This window comes from Delphinapterus leucas, chromosome 4 (genome assembly GCF_059928025.1).
Source record: "Delphinapterus leucas isolate spDelLeu-1000000601 "Yukka" chromosome 4, BTC_Dleu_Yukka2, whole genome shotgun sequence".
Lineage (NCBI taxonomy): Eukaryota > Metazoa > Chordata > Mammalia > Artiodactyla > Monodontidae > Delphinapterus > Delphinapterus leucas.
In genome coordinates, this window is record NC_143132.1 from 65901190 (window position 1) to 65921000 (window position 19811).

The 19811-nt window shown below is 39.8% G+C and overlaps 1 protein-coding gene across 3 annotated transcripts in view; it reads left to right on the plus strand.

The window, feature by feature from the left end:
• Nucleotides 1-19811, plus strand: part of CFAP91 (cilia and flagella associated protein 91) — a 149864-nt gene that overhangs the window by 90408 nt on the left and 39645 nt on the right. For all 3 annotated transcript variants that reach the window (XM_022561242.3, XM_030760826.2, XM_089910577.1), the window contains 6 exons: nt 1494-1610; nt 3069-3140; nt 4326-4472; nt 6959-7180; nt 10836-10984; nt 11541-11632. In XM_022561242.3, coding sequence (XP_022416950.1) covers nt 1494-1610; nt 3069-3140; nt 4326-4472; nt 6959-7180; nt 10836-10984; nt 11541-11632 — 799 coding nt within the window. The remainder of the gene's footprint in view (nt 1-1493; nt 1611-3068; nt 3141-4325; nt 4473-6958; nt 7181-10835; nt 10985-11540; nt 11633-19811) is intronic.

Consider the following 19811-nt stretch of genomic DNA (forward strand, 5'->3'; position numbering starts at 1 on the left):
CTTGTTACCATGACATGCAATTTACTGGAGAGATGAACTGTTCACTCATACATGATTAGTGTCACCCTACATTTTAAGTGGATACTAGCAACACTTGAGCTCACAGCAGAAGCAATAAGAGGTAGTCATGAAATTATTACAGTAGTATAGTATCTACTACAGTTACTTTTATGCAGTTATGATTTAACACTGCATCTTTACATTTGTTTACATTTCTTTTGACTTTGAATAACACCATGTTTGGTCTGTAAGTGTTTATGTGCATAAGTTTTGATAAATTTTAACTTTTTATAGATTTTGTGTATTTTATGGTAGTAAATGATAAAATAGACTAATATCTACATTTATTTTATGCATTCATGACATACCTAACTTTTTAAAATATTTCTGGGCTATGTGGTTTGTCTGCAAGTTTTTAAAAATTGTCAAAAATCTCCCCAAATTTTTCTAATATATTTATTGAAAAAAATCTATGTATAAGTGGATCCATGCAGTTCAAACCTATGTTGTTCAAGGGCAAACTGTACTTTTAAACTGCTGCTGCTTCCTGTTGATTCATTAGTTTGGATTATCATAGAGCTATTATATATATTTGCCATCAGATTTATTTTCAGGAAACTCGGATGCTCTGTTACAACCACAATAATTGGATGTGGTTCCAAATTTTACTCATAATTTTCATATTTTTATTAACTTCAAGTCTTGGCTTAGTGCTTTATCACTTATTTAAGTGTTTTATCACTTACTTGTGTTTTTATGGAAAAAATAATATAAAAATTATGTGATGAAAAAGTAATGAAAGTGTGATTTTAAAATCACAGAGATCAGAATTTTTGATACTTTTAAGTTAAAAAGTATCCCCTTATGTCTGAAAATGGAACTGATGAACAAAATCTTATGTATAATTTTGGCAGGATTTTTGACGATCAAAAGTAAGAAAATAAAGTGCATGTTTAAACAGAAACACATACACTCTTCCACAAGGAACCATATTCAAAAATCTTGATGTGTAGGATTTCAAGCCCAAAGTAAAGCTCTCTTCACTTTGAGATAATTGCCATTTAATGCCCCTTAGTTCCCCCATAACAACAAAACATACTAAATATTTCAGTCGTTTACTACACAGGACAATTTTCTATTGCCCAGGCAGTCATTTAAAACAGCAAATTAGCTCATGTGGAACAGTAGGAGTTGGGGGTTTTGCTTGCATATACACATGACAGAACCTTTCAAAAACTCAAAAAAAAAAATGTTTAAAGTCTCCAAAACTTTTGATTAAAATGGATACACCTAGAATATGTTTCATGTTTGTTCAGTGGTTAACTTATGCATGGGAATATCATAGGTGCACCCTGGTTTGGACTTTCTCAAACCGTCCTAGCATGGCCATAGAGAAAATTCTTTCTGACTGATATTCAGATCTGTGGCCTAGATCTGGTAGTGGGAAAAAAATACAAAGGTAAGAAATGACACTCACTGGTGTGTTATTTCAGGCACTGTTGGAAAAGAAGAATAAGGGCCTCGAAGCAAAGAAACCAATGCGTTTTCTTCAAAGAAAGCCAATACCTCAACCTCGACTTCCAACTCCAACTTTGGAGATGAATTCCAATGTAAGTTTGAAGGTTCTTTTATTTGAAAAGCTAAATTCAGTATTGCTGTTTATTCTCCAGATAGTTTGGGTTAAAAACAAACCTAACGTAAGTGTTCATTTCCCAAGATCTGACTTACGTTGCCTTTATCCTTATGTTTCAAATGCACACACAAAAACAAGCAAAATGAAATGAAATCTAAAGTCAATCCTTTTCAAGAATAAAAACACAAAGAAGAAAATCTTCCCAAGAAAAATTGGCATCAGAAGGTAATTCTGATGTACATCAAATAAAAAAAAAAGAAGATGGAATTATGATCATTTACTGTAACTGTCCTCCCACATGAGGAAGTGGCTGATGACAGCTGGAATTAGAGAGGAATGCAATACCAGAGGTGACATCAAGACTGGCTCAGAGAGTTCACCCTGACCAGGGCCGTACCTCACCTTTGCAGGGCCCCAGGCTCAGTTTGGTCAACATTCCATAGTTGGTTTGGATTTAAAGGACTGACTCAGACTAAACCTACAAGAAACTGCTGGAGATGCCACAACGCAAATTTGTTACTTTACGGAGAGAAATATAACTGCCTGGTATATCAGGATATTGCTCTTGGGAGGTCAGCTTGTTATCTCCCAATACAGGGCCGTTCTCACAAGAAGCCAAATTGTACAGAAGGTTGTTGTGCTCTGTCAGAGGGAGGGGAGTTGACGGGAGATCTCACTAGCACCTCCGATGGCTCTGATGTCTCTGGAGGGACTGGAATGCTCCCACTGACTGGACACGATGTGCTTCTGGGCAGTGTCCCCTTTTCTAGACTTTGTGCTGACCACTGCCTGTGGTTAACACGTTGTCATTCACGAGTGTTAATGCCATTGATTCCACTGTTGATTACTTTTGCATTCAGAGGGGCTTTAAGTAAATTTGCAGACTCTGATCTTTCTGCTTTTGACATACACTTATTTAAGGTGATTTTTATAGATAGCTGATCTTATCCATTATATTCTTATTTTACCAGTTTAGCTAAATTCTTGTGAAAAGCACCTCATTTTCGACTCTGATATAGACCAGCTGTATTCTTTGTCTACGCATGATCAAACATGAAAATACTATTGCAAAAGGGATTTATTAGCAATACTTACTTCTTCAAGAAAGATTTTGTTGGAAAGGAATATAGAAAAAATGAAAATGGCTTAATTTGTAAGGATACCATGACAGTGGGTGAATTTTTTGCTTCTGATGGAATTTATTAATGATATCTTATTTATAATGAAAAAATAATAATGAATTTTAACAATACAGTAAGTAACACTTAAAGTCCTATATGTTCAAAGAGGGATGATGTTTTATTCTCTTTAAATCCTTCTGGCATCTAGCTTTTTGCTAGATATAAATCTTTTGCTTGATATAAATCTTCAAAAAAGTATTTGATGCTGACTGCTGCTGTTCTCAAGCTGCTTGGTTCTCCCTTTGTTCTTTTAGGAAGAAGAAGATATAGAAATGGCTGTGATCTACCTTCAAAAGTTACTCCGGGGCAGAGTCGTTCAGAACATGGTGTGTAGGGTTACAACCACTGGCCCTGTTCTTCTCCTTTGAGAATAGATTTACAGAACGCATATGTGCTTGGTTCCTTGGGGTGAATTGCCTCTTGCACCCTGCTGTCCTATGGTACTGTGCTCTTGAGTTGCCATAGTTTGCCCGAGTGGCACAGTAACAAGGCAAGAAAGGACCGCCTGCTGTTTGCTGTAGTGTACCCAAGGCAGTATGAAGCTAATGTCTTCCTTGGAATTGATAAATCCAGCAATTTTCATACCTGAATTTTGACCCTAAACATCACAAGTAGATTCTCTAATTTTCCACAAAGTTGTAATACAATTATCTGCGTTTGTATATAGGTATCAATACCTGAATAATAAATGAAATAGCTAAGTAATAACTACAGTTTTGAACTCTTACCACATGCTCACATTATATATTCTTTGCTCTACATATATCAGCTCTTTTTCTTTTTTTGTATCAATTACCCATTTTACAGGCGAGTAATATGAGTCTGAGGGGGATTATGTTAACTGCCAAATTCAACTCCGGTCTTCCTGACTAAAAGCTTTAGCCAGATTATTTGTGCCACTAGAGCAAGCTCACGCTTCAGTTTAAAAATGGACTGATATAAAGCCTCAGCTGAAACATTTTTTCTCCCCAGACAGCTGTAACTCTTAAGAGACTCAGTTATGGTGAGTAAGTTCAGGGAGGCTGGATGAGCATCCTGTGTTCAGCATTATTCTCTATTCTCCTGCCAGTATTTCCCCAGGAGAAACACGGCAGTTAAGTTCAGACAGCAGATCCTGTATTCCAGATGAGGGGCGAATCTCTCGGAAAAGAAAATATGACCATGAAAAATACCACTCCCAGGCTTCTTAGGGAAGGAGCAGAGGAAATGAGGAGAAGGCTCTAGTTTCTTAACATGACCCTATAGTTGTCACCTTGTCTTTGAGAGGCATTTTAAGAAACTGAGTCAATAACTAACTAACCTATAGCTAAGCTCCTTCTCTGCCTGAGCAGCTGAAGGTGCAGAAAAGAGGGCTGACCGCTAGCTCTGTGGCACACACCTGCTCTGTGGCCCCGAAAGGCAGAACAGAACCCTCTGTTGACAAGCGCCTCACAAGTCACTGTCTGCGAGGCCTCGTGCCTGGCACAACGGATACTGATTTGAAAGTCTCTCTCTGATCTGACTTGACACAGATGTTTGAAGGGAAAGAGAAGCGACTGGAGTTGATCCAGGAGCTGCGCACCAGCCACGCACTGCAAGAAGAGGACAGGCTGGTGAAGAAAGCCGAGAAGCAGGTGACCCTGGCCTTGCAGCGACAGAGGAACTTGCACGAGCACAAGGTTCTTTCCTTTCCTCTCCTTTTCTTGTCCCATTTTCGCCCTCGGTTTTTATTATAATACAAGCAACACTATAGTAACAATAAATGACGTGATGAAAAAGAAACACCCCCCACAAGCCCAGCATTTTTCATCAGTGGTGTTGCAGTCCAGAATTTGAACGGGCTGTGCCCTCCCTGAATTGAGTCTGCTCTTAGTTTTTGTGGGTTTTTTTTGCGATACGCAGGCCTCTCGCTGTTGTGGCCTCTCCTGTTGTGGAGCACAGGCTCTGGACGCGCAGGCTCAGCGGCCGTGGCTCACGGGCCCAGCCGCTCTGCGGCATGTGGGATCTTCCCAGACCAGGGCACGAACCCGTGTCCCCTGCATCGGCAGGCAGACTCTCAACCACTGCGCCACCAGGGAAGCCCCTGCTCTTAGTTTTTTATTTGCAAAAAGAAAAGAAGAAACCCCCACAATCTTGAAAGGTTTTCTCTTCCAATCTTTCTTAAATATTTGGTGACTCTAATATATTTCAGTGGGAGCTTAGCAGAATGAATAAGTAATTAAAGCAATAAGAAAAAAGTGAGAAATGAGATTTTAAAAACTATCCACACTCATTTATGAGTTTTGGAGCTGTACATAGCTCATACTCCTTAAACTGCATATTAAATATGTTAATATGATATTCTGTGACTTTCACCGGGTCGTCTGAGCTCTGTGTGACTGACAATAGCTGCTAATTGCAGCTCTAACCTGACAACTGTAAATGTGTTTCCTACTTTCTTCTGGCATTTGTCTATAGACACATAGTATTTAATGTTGTTGACTACAGTGTAGATACACTTTTACTATCTGTCCCACTTATCTGTGAATCAAAATGAAAAAGAACCAATTTGCACAGAGTTTAGTGTTACAAGAAAGTAAACTTGGGACTTCCCTGGCGGTGCAGTGGTTAAGACTCCGCATTTCCAATGCAGGGGGGCGTGGGTTCGATCCCTGGTTGGGGAACTAAGATCCCACATGCCGCGCAGTACGGCCAAACAAAAAGAAAGTAAACTTACAGCAAAGCTAACATGACCCACCTTTAGTAACAAACGTAACTCTTGTGCTGTGAATTAGGCACAAATGTTAAGCAGCCTGGAAACGAGCACCACTTTATTCCTTTTACATGACAGCAGGACTGGGGATGGTCTCTGAGTGATGGGAGCTGGTTTGCAGGGAGGGAGGAAGAAAGCCACAGACTGTGAGACCCAGCAGAGGAACCAGAGAAAGAAGAGGAGAATGCAGACACTGGAGTCTCTAAATCTGGGCATCCTGGAGCCCTGGGGATGATGGAGACGGGCTGCACTTCTGTTCAGATAGGGAGCAGAATGCCCTGGCAGCAGAATACCCAGGACCTGGACGGAAAAATGCCCTCCTTGGCCCCTTCAAGGTTTCTGATTATAGACTTTAGCAGCTACAGCTAAGACAATCCAGGATTTTCAACCCATCTACCTCATTTAGTGGATAAATACTTGATAGACATCATGACAGCTAAGAGCTAAGGGAGGAATTAATGGGAGGAACTGTCACATAGCCACAGACTCACCCTGCTTGCCTTCAGCTGTTCCTGGATACACCAGTAAGATGCAGGCATCTGGGGGAGTGGGCACCCCATGGGTACCTACAGCAATGCCGATCCTCTCATTTTCTCCTTCTCTCATATTGAGGGAGAACCGTCAGTGTGAGAGCAGCAAGTGCCTGGGAGAAGAGCCTTTTCCCCTTATCCCTGAGGATAGGAGCAGGAGCACAGTACAATCTTCTCAAACACTTTTGTTCCCCCCTGTGCCAAAGCCAGCACAGAGAGATCCATAAATAGATACTGTGGCTTACTCCTGGCCAAGAACTCTAGGCCCCTAGCCCTTATTTTACCTCAGTGATTACACAGACATGTAGGCTTGTTTCCTGCTCTGTTTCAAAGATAGTTCTTAATGACTTTGAAATTATTTAAATGAATAAACAGTACTAAGGTTTTCTACTTTCATGTTACTGAAGATCTTAAAATTCCCCAAACTTTTGTTAAAGGACAAAGCATTGAAAAATTAAAAGGTATCATGAGTGAATTTTTAAGAGATTCTATTTTTTTGAACTCCAACATATCTTTTAATAAAAACCTTGACATTTCCCTTCACGTCTGGGGAGACCCAAGCACTTTACCTTCTGGATAAAATTGAAAGAAAAAAAAATTCTGTGTGGACACTAACAAATGTTTTGCTAAATCCTCTTTATAATTTGAAGACGATCATCCATCAGTGACTGACTGAGCAATCTACTTTCTCAAGTCTAAGTTTGTATCATAAGTTTTCCTAGTAAAACCCTTGGGATGGGGCCAGTCTGGAGATAATATTCCTAATAAAAACTAAGTGCACTCTGAAAGTGAAGTGACTGTCAAGGATAATCCAGCATCCCTCCTCATAAATCACCATTCTTAGTGGAATTTGTATCCTCATAGTTATATTATTATTTCTAAGGTGTCACTGGTTGAAAACCATTTGGCTGGGCTGGAAGGATGGGTGCTGGCAGACATGTTTGACTTCCTGTCCAAAGAGCTGGTGAGACTGCAGGAGGAGAGGAGGGTCCACGCCCTGTCCATGCTGGCCGAGCGGCAACGCAGGATGCGTGAAGCCGAAGAGAGTGGCCGGCGCCAGGTGGAAGAGAGGCGCCTGCAGGAGGAGGACCAGATATTTAAGGAGGCAAGTGGGGACGTTGCCAGGAAACTCATGATATGAAATGGCTTCCGTTTTTTGTTTTTCATTGTCTTCAACAAATAATGTATTGAGTTCCTATGGTATGCCTAGCACTGTGCAAAGGCATTGTGGGCTACTTTGGAGGGAAAAACCGGGTGTGGCCCCTTCTCTCCTGGTGCTTAAATCCTATATAACAGGCGAATAAGTGTAAGATCAGAAAATGTGTTAAGTTTCATGAAGGAAACAAATGGGGCCCGGTGACATATTTTGAAGAAGTCACTCTGCTTTGCTGTGTGAACAGGTTGTAGGGGAGGACAGGGTGGAAACAAAGAGACCTGGAAGGAGACTGATGAAGTAACTCAGGCCAGAGTGAGAAATGGGGTAAAGTCAAGTATGATGTCCAGTTTCCGGTGTCAGTGAGTGGGGAGGTGACGGTTCTATTTTCTAAGGCGGGAAAGCTGAGGGTGGAATAGGTTTAGGGGCAGGGGTGGAATGAAGAGTTTGATTTATATTAAGTTTGAGACATCTTAGTGGAGGTGTCATTTCAGCAGATGGATATACAAGATAGAGTTTCAAAGAGAGATTTTGACTAAAGATACAATCTTGGGAATTAGGAATGCCAGGCTGGTAAGTTCGAATTCTGACCAAGACCCAATAGATGTGAAATTCCAAAGTGACCAAGATGCAAACTCAGAGGAAATCTGAGGAACCAGTAATATCTCAAAGCACTCTCACCCTCATCAAGTATACAAAAGCTCAAGTGTTAAAATGGGAGGGGATTTGTGAGGAAGATTTCTTTAAAGGGAGCTGTGCTGTGACTAATTCCCCCAAAAATCACACCCAGAGGTGGCGACGAGTACTTCCCCTTTCTTGGAGAGCTTGATGTGTATGCTTTCAGTTAGGGCGTCTCACCCCCGGAATGGAGAGGAGGAAGCTGGGCAGGCTGAGGGGAGGTGGGCACAGAAGAGGCTGCATGGGCGGCCAGCACACCCAGAATATGCTAAGGCAAAGGCTGTGTGAGTTTCCCTTGCGCAGATGCGGGCCAGATGGGAAAGGCAGAAAGAGCCAACCTGGAACTTAAAAAAATTCCTATCTAAGAGGCTGTCTGAATTGTATTAATATATGTGGATAGTTTTGAGCTCCTCAGGTTAAAAAAAAAAAAATGCTATGTCAAGTTGGGGTCTTCTTATTTGATCTGGGATTCAAAGGATTTACCCAATTCCCATGGAATTAGGATTGACCCCTGAATAGTATTTGGTATGTGTTTTTTCAGATAAGAAATTGATTAAAATTAAACAGACTTCCCATCCTCTACACAGCTTTAAAAAGTTTTGGGTTAAAGCATTTTAACTATAGTGTCATACAGCCTATAATAATAATTCATATTCTAGCTTCCTACCATCCTAACACATTTTTCCTTAAAAAGAGTTACTGAGGGCTTCCCTGGCGGTGCAGTGGTTGAGAGTCCGCCTGCCGATGCAGGGGACACGGGTTCGTGCCCCGGTCCGGGAAGACCCCACATGCCACGGAGCGGCTGGGCCCGTGAGCTATGGCTGCTGCGCCTGTGCATCCGGAGCCTGTGCTCCGCAACGGGAGAGGCCACAGCAGTGAGAGGCCCGCGTACTGCAAAAAAAAAAAGTTACTGAAATGTAGAAATTTTTAGCAAACCAGAATTTACTATCCTCTACCTAATATCACTAAGGAAAAACCAGCTGGGATGGGAAGAACCAGTTGGGAGTGAGAATAAAAGGAAAGAGACAGAGGAACCACTATACTCAGAAACACGGAAAGGAAGAAGCTGGTGAAAGGCTTCTAGGAAGGTATCTCTTAAGTGGGAATAATCCCAGGAAATGTCAGCATGTCTAGGAGGGGCAAGAAAGGGTTAAGATGACCCTTCCAGCCTGATTTAAGGAACATTTATGTAAAAAATGTATCCATCTCTGGACCCCAGCATCATTTAAATTCCCTATCTCCCATCATATGACCCTCTTAAAGATAAATATGCTTGCACATAAATATACCAAAACCAAGAAATGTACACGAGTAAATTTCCAGAAAAATAACATGTAGACATTGAGAAACATAGATACAGAAAGGCATAGACTCATATTTTAAACACACATACTTTTGCACATCTATAAGTTAAGATACACTCACAAACATAAGCCCACATGCACAATATTAGCAGAGATGGGAGGTACACACATATAGCCACCCATACGTTTCCTTATTCACTTACGCACCTACAAGCACAAATGTGTCCAGAAACATACACATTTATAAAGATATATGTAAACACACAAGTACATGTATTACTAGAGGTGAACCAAATTAAACTTTCCACCTCTGAACTATTACAAGACTCAACTGTCTAATCGTTCCATCTAGGTGTGACTTGTTTCCTGAATAAGTCTGTGGTCTCCATGGGAGCAGGCACATGCCTTCCACAGCACCAGCATAGCCCTCTGTACATAACAGACTTTAAGAAAATATATTTTGGTTGGTTGGTTGGTTGTTCGGTTGAACTGTATTAAACTGGTCATTGGGTCTCTCCCATAAGGAAGGCATAGGGATTCAAGGTTATGGACTTGGTGTTTTACAGGTAGATATTCAGTAAACATTTCATATTCAGAGTCCTGCTGCAGTGCCAGTCAAGAAGCAGGTACTGAGTTGTTACTGAGTCCCAAGCATTATCTCAGACACAAAGAAATACACACACATTAAATAAAAAGTGCCCTTCCCCCAAAGCTCAAAATCTGTTGAGACAGAATGCATACAAAACTAAGTACGACACCCTTGATGCTTGTGATACTTCCTTGGTATCCATCTGTAAAACAGGTAAAACTAAACTGTATTATTTATGGTTGCATACTTAGGGAGCACAGCCCTAAAGAATAGGAAGTCTTTACCATAAACTCATGAGAGTGGGAAGGGTCTGTCGTCAGGTAGAACTCACAGTGACCTCTGGGATCCTAGCAGTGGCTTGACCCTCATTCATTGCACTGTACATTTATGTGCTCTGCACTTTTCTAAATGTATAGTCTATATTCTTTCAAGAAAGCTTTAAAAAGAAGCAGTCCAGGGCTGAGAAGATAGTTAAAAAAATTCACCAGAGACCCAGGATCCTTCTAGCTTCCTGCTTTTCTGTCCCTTGGGTGTGACCCTCATGGCAGTTTAAGATGACTGGTGCTCCTGCATTTCGTCCCCATGAAATGAGAAATGAAAAGAGAAAAAAAAAAAAAAAAAAAGCTACGTCTTTCCCTGTAAGAATCCTTTAAGAGGAATAAAGAAAGGACATTGTGTAATACATCTTAGTCTCTGCCACAGTTAGGTAGCTTGACCAAATTACACTGCTGGTAAGAACAAAGCCAGGATCCAAAACAGAGTTATTGACTCAAGCCCATGATCTTTCTGCAGTGTTGTATCGCCCACCCCATAATTCTAAAATGAGCCAGATAGGTAGGGGCTTCCCAGAGTGGGTAGATAGGTGGATTAGAAACAGACTATCTATAGTTTAAAAAAAAAAAAGAATAATGAATGAGGGGACTACTGATGAATGAAGTAGATGTGCTAAAAAAGTCAACCAATATTCATGCATTTTTCTTGTGTACAGTAGTAGCATTCCTATTCTGAGTAACTGGAGTATTTTGGGGTTTTGCAGGTAATTAAAGTTCACCAAAGTACTGTAACTTCCTATCTGGAGGATATAATACTGAACACTGAAGAGAATACTGCAGAAGAACAAGCCAGGGCAGAAATAGAGAAGATGGCTGAGGAAATCAATGACATTGCTTATGAAATGGAAAGCCGGTGTGTACCAAGGGGACAGATGGTGGGATGGACAGCCTTTTGCTGTTACTCATATGTATTTTTCAAGAGCTTAAGATTTTACCACCAAGGAGAAACAAATATATTAACTCATGCTTCAGTATGCATTGTTTTAGCAGCAGCCAGCAGGCCTGTACCTTTGTATGGTAAGAGCATTGGGAATAGAATTTTCAGTTATCCTCTGCAGTCTGGAGCACTTTCATATTTCTTACTTTTAGAATATCACAAAGCAGGAAAGCAATGTGATTAAGTATGTCCAATTTTACTTGGACATCACCACAGGGTTTCTGGCTTCCATTTGTAAGTTGTATCTCTTAACACTCCCGTCCTGGTAGGCAGGCTAAGTGAAGGACAAATTTGGATTTTCCATGGAGTTAACCAAACTCACCAGGAATGTGCTACTTCAGATCACTTAAGGAAAAGGCAGTGGTGGGATTTGAGCAGTGGAGTTCCTTACACAAACAAGGAGGATCCAAGTATAAATCGGCAGCTCAAGTAAGGCAACAAAGGAAATACTCGTTTGTTTTTTACTTTTTAGTCGAACTCAGCTTCAGTCAGAGGAGATCGTTGCCGAGTTGGTTTATAGTTTCCTGATCCCAGAGTTGCAAAAGGACTTTGTCAAAGAAAAAGGTAAGCCAATGCAAATGTTCCACATGATGATCTGTTTTTTTTTAATTTTATTTATTCATTCTTTTTTTTTTTTTTTTTTTTTGCGGTACACGGGCCTCTCACTGTTGTGGCCTCTCCCGTTGCGGAGCACAGGCTCCGGACGCGCAGGCTCAGTGGCCATGGCTCACAGGCCCAGCCGCTCCGTGGCATGTGGGATCTTCCCAGACTGGGGCACGAACCCGTGTCCCCTGCATCGGCAGGCGGACTCTCAACCACTGCGCCACCAGGGAAACCCTATTCATTCATTTTTGGCTGTGTTGGGTCTTCGTTTCTGTGCGAGCGCTTTCTCTAGTTGCGGTGAGCGGGGGCCACTCTTCATCGCGGTGCGCGGGCCCCTCCCTGTCGCGGCCTCTCTTGTTGCGGAGCACAGGCTCCAGACGCGCAGGCTCAGTAGTTGTGGCTCATGGGCCTAGTTGCTCCACGGCATGTGGGATCTTCCCGGACCAGGGCTTGAACCCGTGTCTCCTGCATTGGCAGGCGGATTCTCAACCACTGCGCCACCAGGGAAGCCCGTGATGATCTTTTTAAAGGTAGAAAATATTTTCAATATTCCAGAGATTTAAAACTGAGCAGAGGTATGGGGAAAATTCTGAAGGAGAATCACTGCATTTTCTTATTTCAGAGGTCAGGTTCCCTCGATGCTGTCTGACTGCAGAATATAATCACCTCCAGTATGGATGGGTGCAGTTCTAATAAGTTTGATGGAGTGTCAAAATCCAAACCTTCTTGAAGAGGCAATTCCCGAGGGGTGGGATGGAGGGTTGGTGGGGGGGGGGAGGCTCGAGAGGGAGGGGATGTATGTATACGTACAGCTGATTCACTTTGTCTACAGCAGAAACTAACACACCATTGTAAAGCAACTATACTCCAATTAAAAAAAAAAAGAGTTCCCAAATTCCCAGAAGAGGTGTATTTTGGTGGTGGTGGTTGTTTTGGTTTCGTTTTTATTGAAATATAGTTGATTTACAATATTATGTTAGTTTCAGGTGTACAGCAAAGTGATTCAGTTTATATATATATCTTCTAATTCTTTTCCACTGTAGGTTATTACAAGATACTGAATTTTGTTCCCCAGGCTATACAGTGAATTGTTGTTTATCTGTTTTATATATACTTGCGTGTATATGTTAATCCTATACTCCTAATTTATCCCTCCCCCACCTCTTTCCCCTTTGGTAACCATAAGTCTGTATTTTGTAATTTGATTTTTTTTCAATGTAAAGCAAATGTTGAGAATATACAGGGTTTTCCAACTGTAGTAGCCTTTTGCAGGCAGGGCATGTGCAAGGCAGGTGTTGAAAAGCTGAGAAGCCTGACAGACCTAAATTGACTCTGCAGCTCTGCGTGAGTCACAATATCTCCTGTTCCTGCCAGGACTGATCTCAGTATAAATATCCTCACTTATCGTTTGCCAAAAGTGGCATGTTTTTAAAGATTGATGCTTTTAGTCGATAGAGAAGGAGAAAAAATATGTGTTTTTAAAAACAGTGTTCTTCCGGAGCTTTCAGACTATTGGTGACAGTCCTGATCCCAGAGGGAAGGATGCAACCATAAGATTAATATTTAAGTGATAGGGAGGGAGGGACGGAGGGAGACACAAGAGGGAAGAGATATGGGAACATATGTATATGTATAACTGATTCACTTTGTTATAAAGCAGAAACTAACACACTATTGTAAAGCAATTATACCCCAATAAAAATGTTAAAAAAAATATTTAAGTGAAATAAGAGCTTGGGAGGCTTTAGAGTTTGCAGGGGAATTCTAGACAGGTTTAAGAGAAGTGTTAATATTTAAGATCACGTAACCAGTGAGAAAGGAATCGTAGTTCTAATGCATTGGACGAGAACAAAGAAATATCTTGTTTTCCCATTACATGATTGTACTTTTTTAAACCAGTACCCACCCCAGCAATAAGCATCTAGTTTGTTCCCAGTGTGTTTTCCTATAAATAGCAGTGAACACCCTGGTCATGCTTCTGAGAGTAAACTCCTAGCAGTACAGTGCTGGAAATAAGGTATGTGTGTTGTATATTTTGATAGATACCACCAAACTGCCCCCACAAAAAGATTGTTCTAATTCATACTCCCATCAACAGTGTATGATAGTGCCTCTACCAACAAAATTTAATTTTGTTAAATTAAATAATATTTTTCTATCACCTTATATTATAAAAGGGATCTTATGTTTTCTAGATCCTTAAGAAAATATGCAACTCCTTGCTCCTTCTCCTCTGTCCAAGGTGAGGCCAACCTGCTTCAGATCAATTCCACCTGAGGGAACTGAAGGAGGGGGGGAAATCCTCTGTTTAATAGTTAATAGTTTGTGACCCCCCTCCCCAGCTTCTCCTGGCTCTGAGGGGAAGGAGCTGGAGGGGGCACGAGATGTAAAGGAATCAGTGGGACTTGTCTGTGGGCAAGCTGGGCAAGTCCTAACTTCTTCCCTTTGTGTGGATGTAGCCCAAACGAAGAAAGCCACCTGGACAGGGAGCACACACTAGGGCCTTTTGTTTCTCGTTCCAAGTAAGACATCCATGTGTTATACTCTTTACCCCAAATTAAGTAATATTACATACAGACCGTTTGAGATATCTCATTATTAATTTTTATTTGGATGAATTAAAAAAATTTTTTTATTGAGGTCTAGTTGATTTATAACATTATATTAGTTTCAGGTGTACAACACAGCAATTTAAAATTTTATAAATTATACTCCATTTAAAGTTATCATAAAATATTGGCTATATTCCCTGTGCTCTACAATATATCCTTGTAGCTTATTTATTTTATATGTGGTAGTTTGTACTTCTTAATCTCCTACCCCTATCTTGCCCCTCCCAACTTCCCCTTTCCTCACTGGTAACCACTAGTTTGTTCTCTATATTTGAAGATCTGTTTCTGTTTTGTTAAATTCATTTGTTTGTTTGATTTTTTTAGATTCTACGTGTAGTGAAAACATACAGTATTTGTCTTTGTCTGACTTACTTCACAAAGCATAATACCTTCCAGGTTGATCCATGTTGTTGTAAATGGCAAAATTTCATTCTTTTTATGGCTAGGTAGTATTCCATTGTGTATGTGTGTGTGTGTGTACACACACACACACACACACACCATGTCTTTTTATCCATTCCTCTATTAATGGACACTTAAGTTGCTTCCATTTCTTGGCTATTGTAAATAATGCTGCTATGAACATTGGGGTACATGTATCTTTTCCAATTAGTATTTTCATTTCTTCAGATACATACCCAGGAGTGGGACTGCTGGATCATATGGTAGTTCTATTTTTACTTTTTTGAGGAACCTCCATACTGTTCTCCAAACTGGTTGCATCAATTTAAATTCCCACTGACATTGCATGAGGGTTCCCTTTTCTCCACACCCTCTCGAACATTTGTTATTTGTGGTCTTTTTGATGATAGCCCTTCTGACAGGTGTGAGGTGATATCTCACTGTGGGTTTGATTTGCATTTCTCTGATGATTAGCAATGTTGAGCATCTTTACATGTGCCTGTTGGCCAATCTGTATGTCTTCTTTTTAAAAAAAATGTTTATTCAAGGGACTTCCCTGGCAGTCCAGTGATTAAGACTCTGCACTCCCACTGCAGGGGGTGTGGGTTTGATCCCTGGTAGGTGAACTAAGATCTCACATGCCACGGCCAAAAAAAAATGTTTATTCAAGTTGTCTGTCCATTTTAAATTGGGTTTGTTTTTCTGATATTGAGTTGTATGAGCTATTTATATATTTTGGATAATAATCCTTTATTGGTCTTATTATTTGCAAATATTTCTCCCATTCAGTAGGTTGTCTTTTCATTTTGTCAATGATTTCCTTTGTTGTGCAAAAGCTTTTAAGTTTACTTAGGTCCCATTTATTTATTTTTGCTTTTCTTTCCTTTGCCTTAGGAGACAGAGCCAAAAAATATTGCTACAATTTATGTCAGTGTGTTCTGCCTGTGTTTTCTTCTAGGAGTTTTATGCTTTCTGCTCTTACATTTAGGTGTTTAATTCATTTTTCATTTAATTCATATATGGCCTTTATTATGTTGATGTATGTTCCCTCTACACCCACTTTGTGGAGGAGACGTTTTATCATAAATGGATGTTGAATTTTGTCAAAAGCTTTTTCTGCATCTATTGTGATGATCATATGGCTTTTATTCTTCAGTTTGTTTTTTAAATTTAATTTTTATTTTATATTAGAATATAGTTGATTTACAATGTTGTGTTAGTTTCAGGTGTACACCAAGGTGATTTAGTTATACATATACATATACCCATTCTTTTTCAGATTCTTTCCCCATATAGGTTATTAAAGAATATTGAGTAGATTTCCCTGTGCTATACAGTAGGTCCTTGTTGGTTAGCTATTTTATATATAGTAGTGTGTTAATCCCAAACTCCTAATTTATCCCCCCCCCACCATCTTTTCCCTTTGGTAACCATAACTTTGTTTTTGAAGTTTGAGCCTGTTTCCGTTTTGTAAAGAAGTTCATTTGTATCATTTTTTTTTATATTCCACATATAGGGGATATCATATGATATTTGTCTTTTGTCTGACTTCAGTTAGTATGATAATCTTCAGTTAGTATCATAATGCCATGTTTCTGAATACGGCATTAATTTTTAATGGCTGAGTAGTATTCCGTTGTATATATGTACCACATGTTCTTTATCCATTCCTCTGTTGATGGACATTTAGGTTGCTTCGGTGTCTTCACTGTTGTAAATAGTGTTGCAATGAACTTGGGGTGCATGTATCTTCTTGAATTGTGCTTGTCTCCAGATATATGCCCAGGAGTGGGATTGCTGGGTCATATGGTAGTGCTATTTTTAGTTTTTTAAGGAACCTCCATACTGTTCTCCATAGTGGTTGTACCAATTTACATTCCCACCATCAGTGTAGGAGGGTTCCCTTTTCTCCACACCCTCTCCAGCATTTATTGTTCGTAGACTTTTTGATGACAGACATTCTGGCCATTCTGGTGTGAGGAGGTACCTCATTGTAGATTTTTTTTACATTTTTATTGGAGTATAATTGCTTTACAATGGTGTGTTACTTTCTGCTTTATAACAAAGTGAATCAGTTATACATATACATATATTCTCATATCTCTTCCCTCTTGTGTCTCCCTCTCTCCCACCCTCCCTATCCCACCCCTCTAGGTTGTCACAAAGCACTGAGCTGATCTACCTGTGCTATGTGGCTGCTTCCCACTAGCTATCTATTTTACGTTTGGTAGTGTATATATGTCCATGCCACTCTCTCACTTTGTCACAGCTAACTCTTCCCCCTCCCCATATCCTCAGGTCCATTCTCTAGTAGGTCTGTGTCTTTATTCCTGTCTTACCCCTAGGTTCTTCATGACATTTTATTCCCTTAAATTCCATATATATGTGTTAGCATACAGTATTTGTCTTTCTCTTTCTGACTTACTTCACTCTGTATGACAGACTCTAGGTCCATCCACCTCATTACAAATAGCTCAGTTTCGTTTCTTTATATGGCTGAGTAATATTCCATTGTATATATGTGCCACATCTTCTTTATCCATTCATCCGATGATGGGCACTTAGGTTGTTTCCATCTCCGGGCTATTGTAAATAGAGCTGCAATGAACATTTTGGTACATGACTCTTTTTTTTTTTTTTTTTTTTTTTACATGACTCTTTTTGAATTATGGTTTTCTCAGGGTATATGCCCAGTAGTGGGATTGCTGGGTCATATGGTAGTTCTCTTTGTAGTTCTTTAAGGAACCTCCATACCGTTCTCCATAGTGCCTGTACCAACTCACATTCCCACCAGCAGTGCAAGAGTGTTCCCTTTTCTCCACACCCTCTCCAGCATTTATTGTTTATAGATTTTTGATGATGGCCATTCTGACTGGTGTGAGATGATACCTCATTGTAGTTTTGATTTGCATTTCTCTAATGATTAATGATGTTGAACATTCTTTCATGTGTTTGTTGGCAATCTGTATATTTTCTTTGGAGAAATGTCTATTTAGGTCTTCTGCCCATTTTTGGATTGGGTTGTTTGTTTTTTTGTTATTGAGCTGCATGAGCTGCTTATAAATTTTGGAGATGAATCCTTTGTCAGTTGCTTCATTTGCAAATGTTTTCTGCCATTCTGAGGGTTGTCTTTTGGTCTTATTTATGGTTTCCTTTGCTGTGCAAAACCTTTGAAGTTTCATTAGGCCCCAATTGTTTGTTTTTATTTCCATTTCTCTAGGAGGTGGGTCAAAAAAGATCTTGCTGTGATTTATGTCATAGAGTGTTCTGCCTGTTTTCCTCTAAGAGTTTGATAGTTTCTGGCCTTACATTTAGGTCTTTAATCCATTTTGAGCTTATTTTTGTGTATGGTGTTAGGGAGTGTTCTAATCTCATACTTTTATATGTACCTGTCCAGTTTTCCCAGCACCACTTATTGAAGAGGCTGTCCTTCATCCACTGTACATTCCTGCCTCCTTTATCAAAGATAAGGTGACCATATATGTGTGGGTTTATCTCTGGGCTTTCTATCCTGTTCCATTGATCTATATTTCTGTTTTTGTGCCAGTACCATACTGTCTTGATTACTGTAGCTTTGTAGTATAGTCTGCAGTCAGCGAGCCAGATTCCTCCGGCTCCATTTTTCAGTCTCAAGATTGTTTTGGCTATTCGGGGTCTTTTGTGTTTCCATACAAATTGTGAGATTTTTTGTTCTAATTCTGTGAAAAATGCCAGTGGTACTTAGACAGGGATTGCATTGAATCTGTAGATTGCTTTGGGTTGTAGAGTCATTTTCACAATGTTGATTCTTCCAATCCAAGAACATGGTATACCTCTCCATCGATTTGTATCATCTTTAATTTCTTTCATCAGTGTCTTATAATTTTCTGCATAAAGGTCTTTTGTCTCCTTAGGTACGTTTATTCCTAGATATTCTTTTTGTTGCAGTGGTAAATGGGAGTGTTTTCTTAATTTCACTTTCAGATTTTTCATCATTAGTGTATAGGAGTGCCAGAGATTTCTGTGCATTAATTTTGTATCCTGCTACTTTAACAAATTCATTGATTAGCTCTAATAGTTTTCTGGTAGCATTTTTAGGATTTTCTATGTATAGTATCATGTCATCTGCAAACAGTGACAGCTTTTTCTTTTCCAATTTGGATTCCTTTTATTTCCTTCTCTTCTCTGATTGCTGTGGCTAACAGTTTCAAAACTATGTTGAATAAGAGTGGTGAGAGTGGGTAACCTTGTCTTGTTCCTGATCTTAGTGGAAATGCTTTCAGGTTTTCACCATTGAAGAGGATTTTGGCTGTGGTTTGTCATATATGGCCTTTATTATGTTGAGGAAAGTCCCTCTATGCCTACTTTCTGCAGGGTTTTCATCATAAATGGGTGATGAATTTTGTCGAAACCTTTCTCTGCATCTACTGAGATGATCATATGGTTTTTCTCCTTCAATTTGTTAATATGGTATATCACGTTTATTGATTTGCATATATTGAAGAATCCTTGCATTCCTGGAATAAGCCCCACTTGATCATGGTGTATGATCCCTTTAATGTGCTGTTGGATTCTCTTTGCTAGTATTTTGTTGAGGATTTTTGCATCTATGTTCATCAGTGATATTGGACTGTAGTTTTCTTGCTTTGTGACATCCTTGTCTGGTTTTGGTATCAGGGTGATGGTGGCCTTGTAGAATGAGTTTGGGAGTGTTCCTCCCTCTGCTATATTTTGGAAGAGTTTGAGGAGGATAGGTGTTAGCTCTTCTCTAAATGTTTGATAGAATTTGCCTGTGAAGCCATCTGGCCCTGGGCTTTTGTTTGTTGGAAGGTTTTTAATCAGAGTTTCAATTTCAGTGCTTGTGATTGGTCTGTTCATAGTTCTATTTCTTCCTGATTCAGCCTTGGCAGGTTGTGCATTTCTAAGAATTTGTCCATTTCTTTCAGGTTGTCCATTTAATTGGCATAGAGTTGCTTGTAGTAATCTCTCATGATCTTTTGTATTTCTGCACTGTCAGTTGTTACTTCTCTTTTTTCATTTCTAATTCTATTGATTTGAGTCTTCCCCCTTTTTTTCTTGATGAGTCTGGCTAATGGGTTATCTATTTTGTTAATCTTCTCAAAGAACCAGCTTTTAGTTTTATTGAT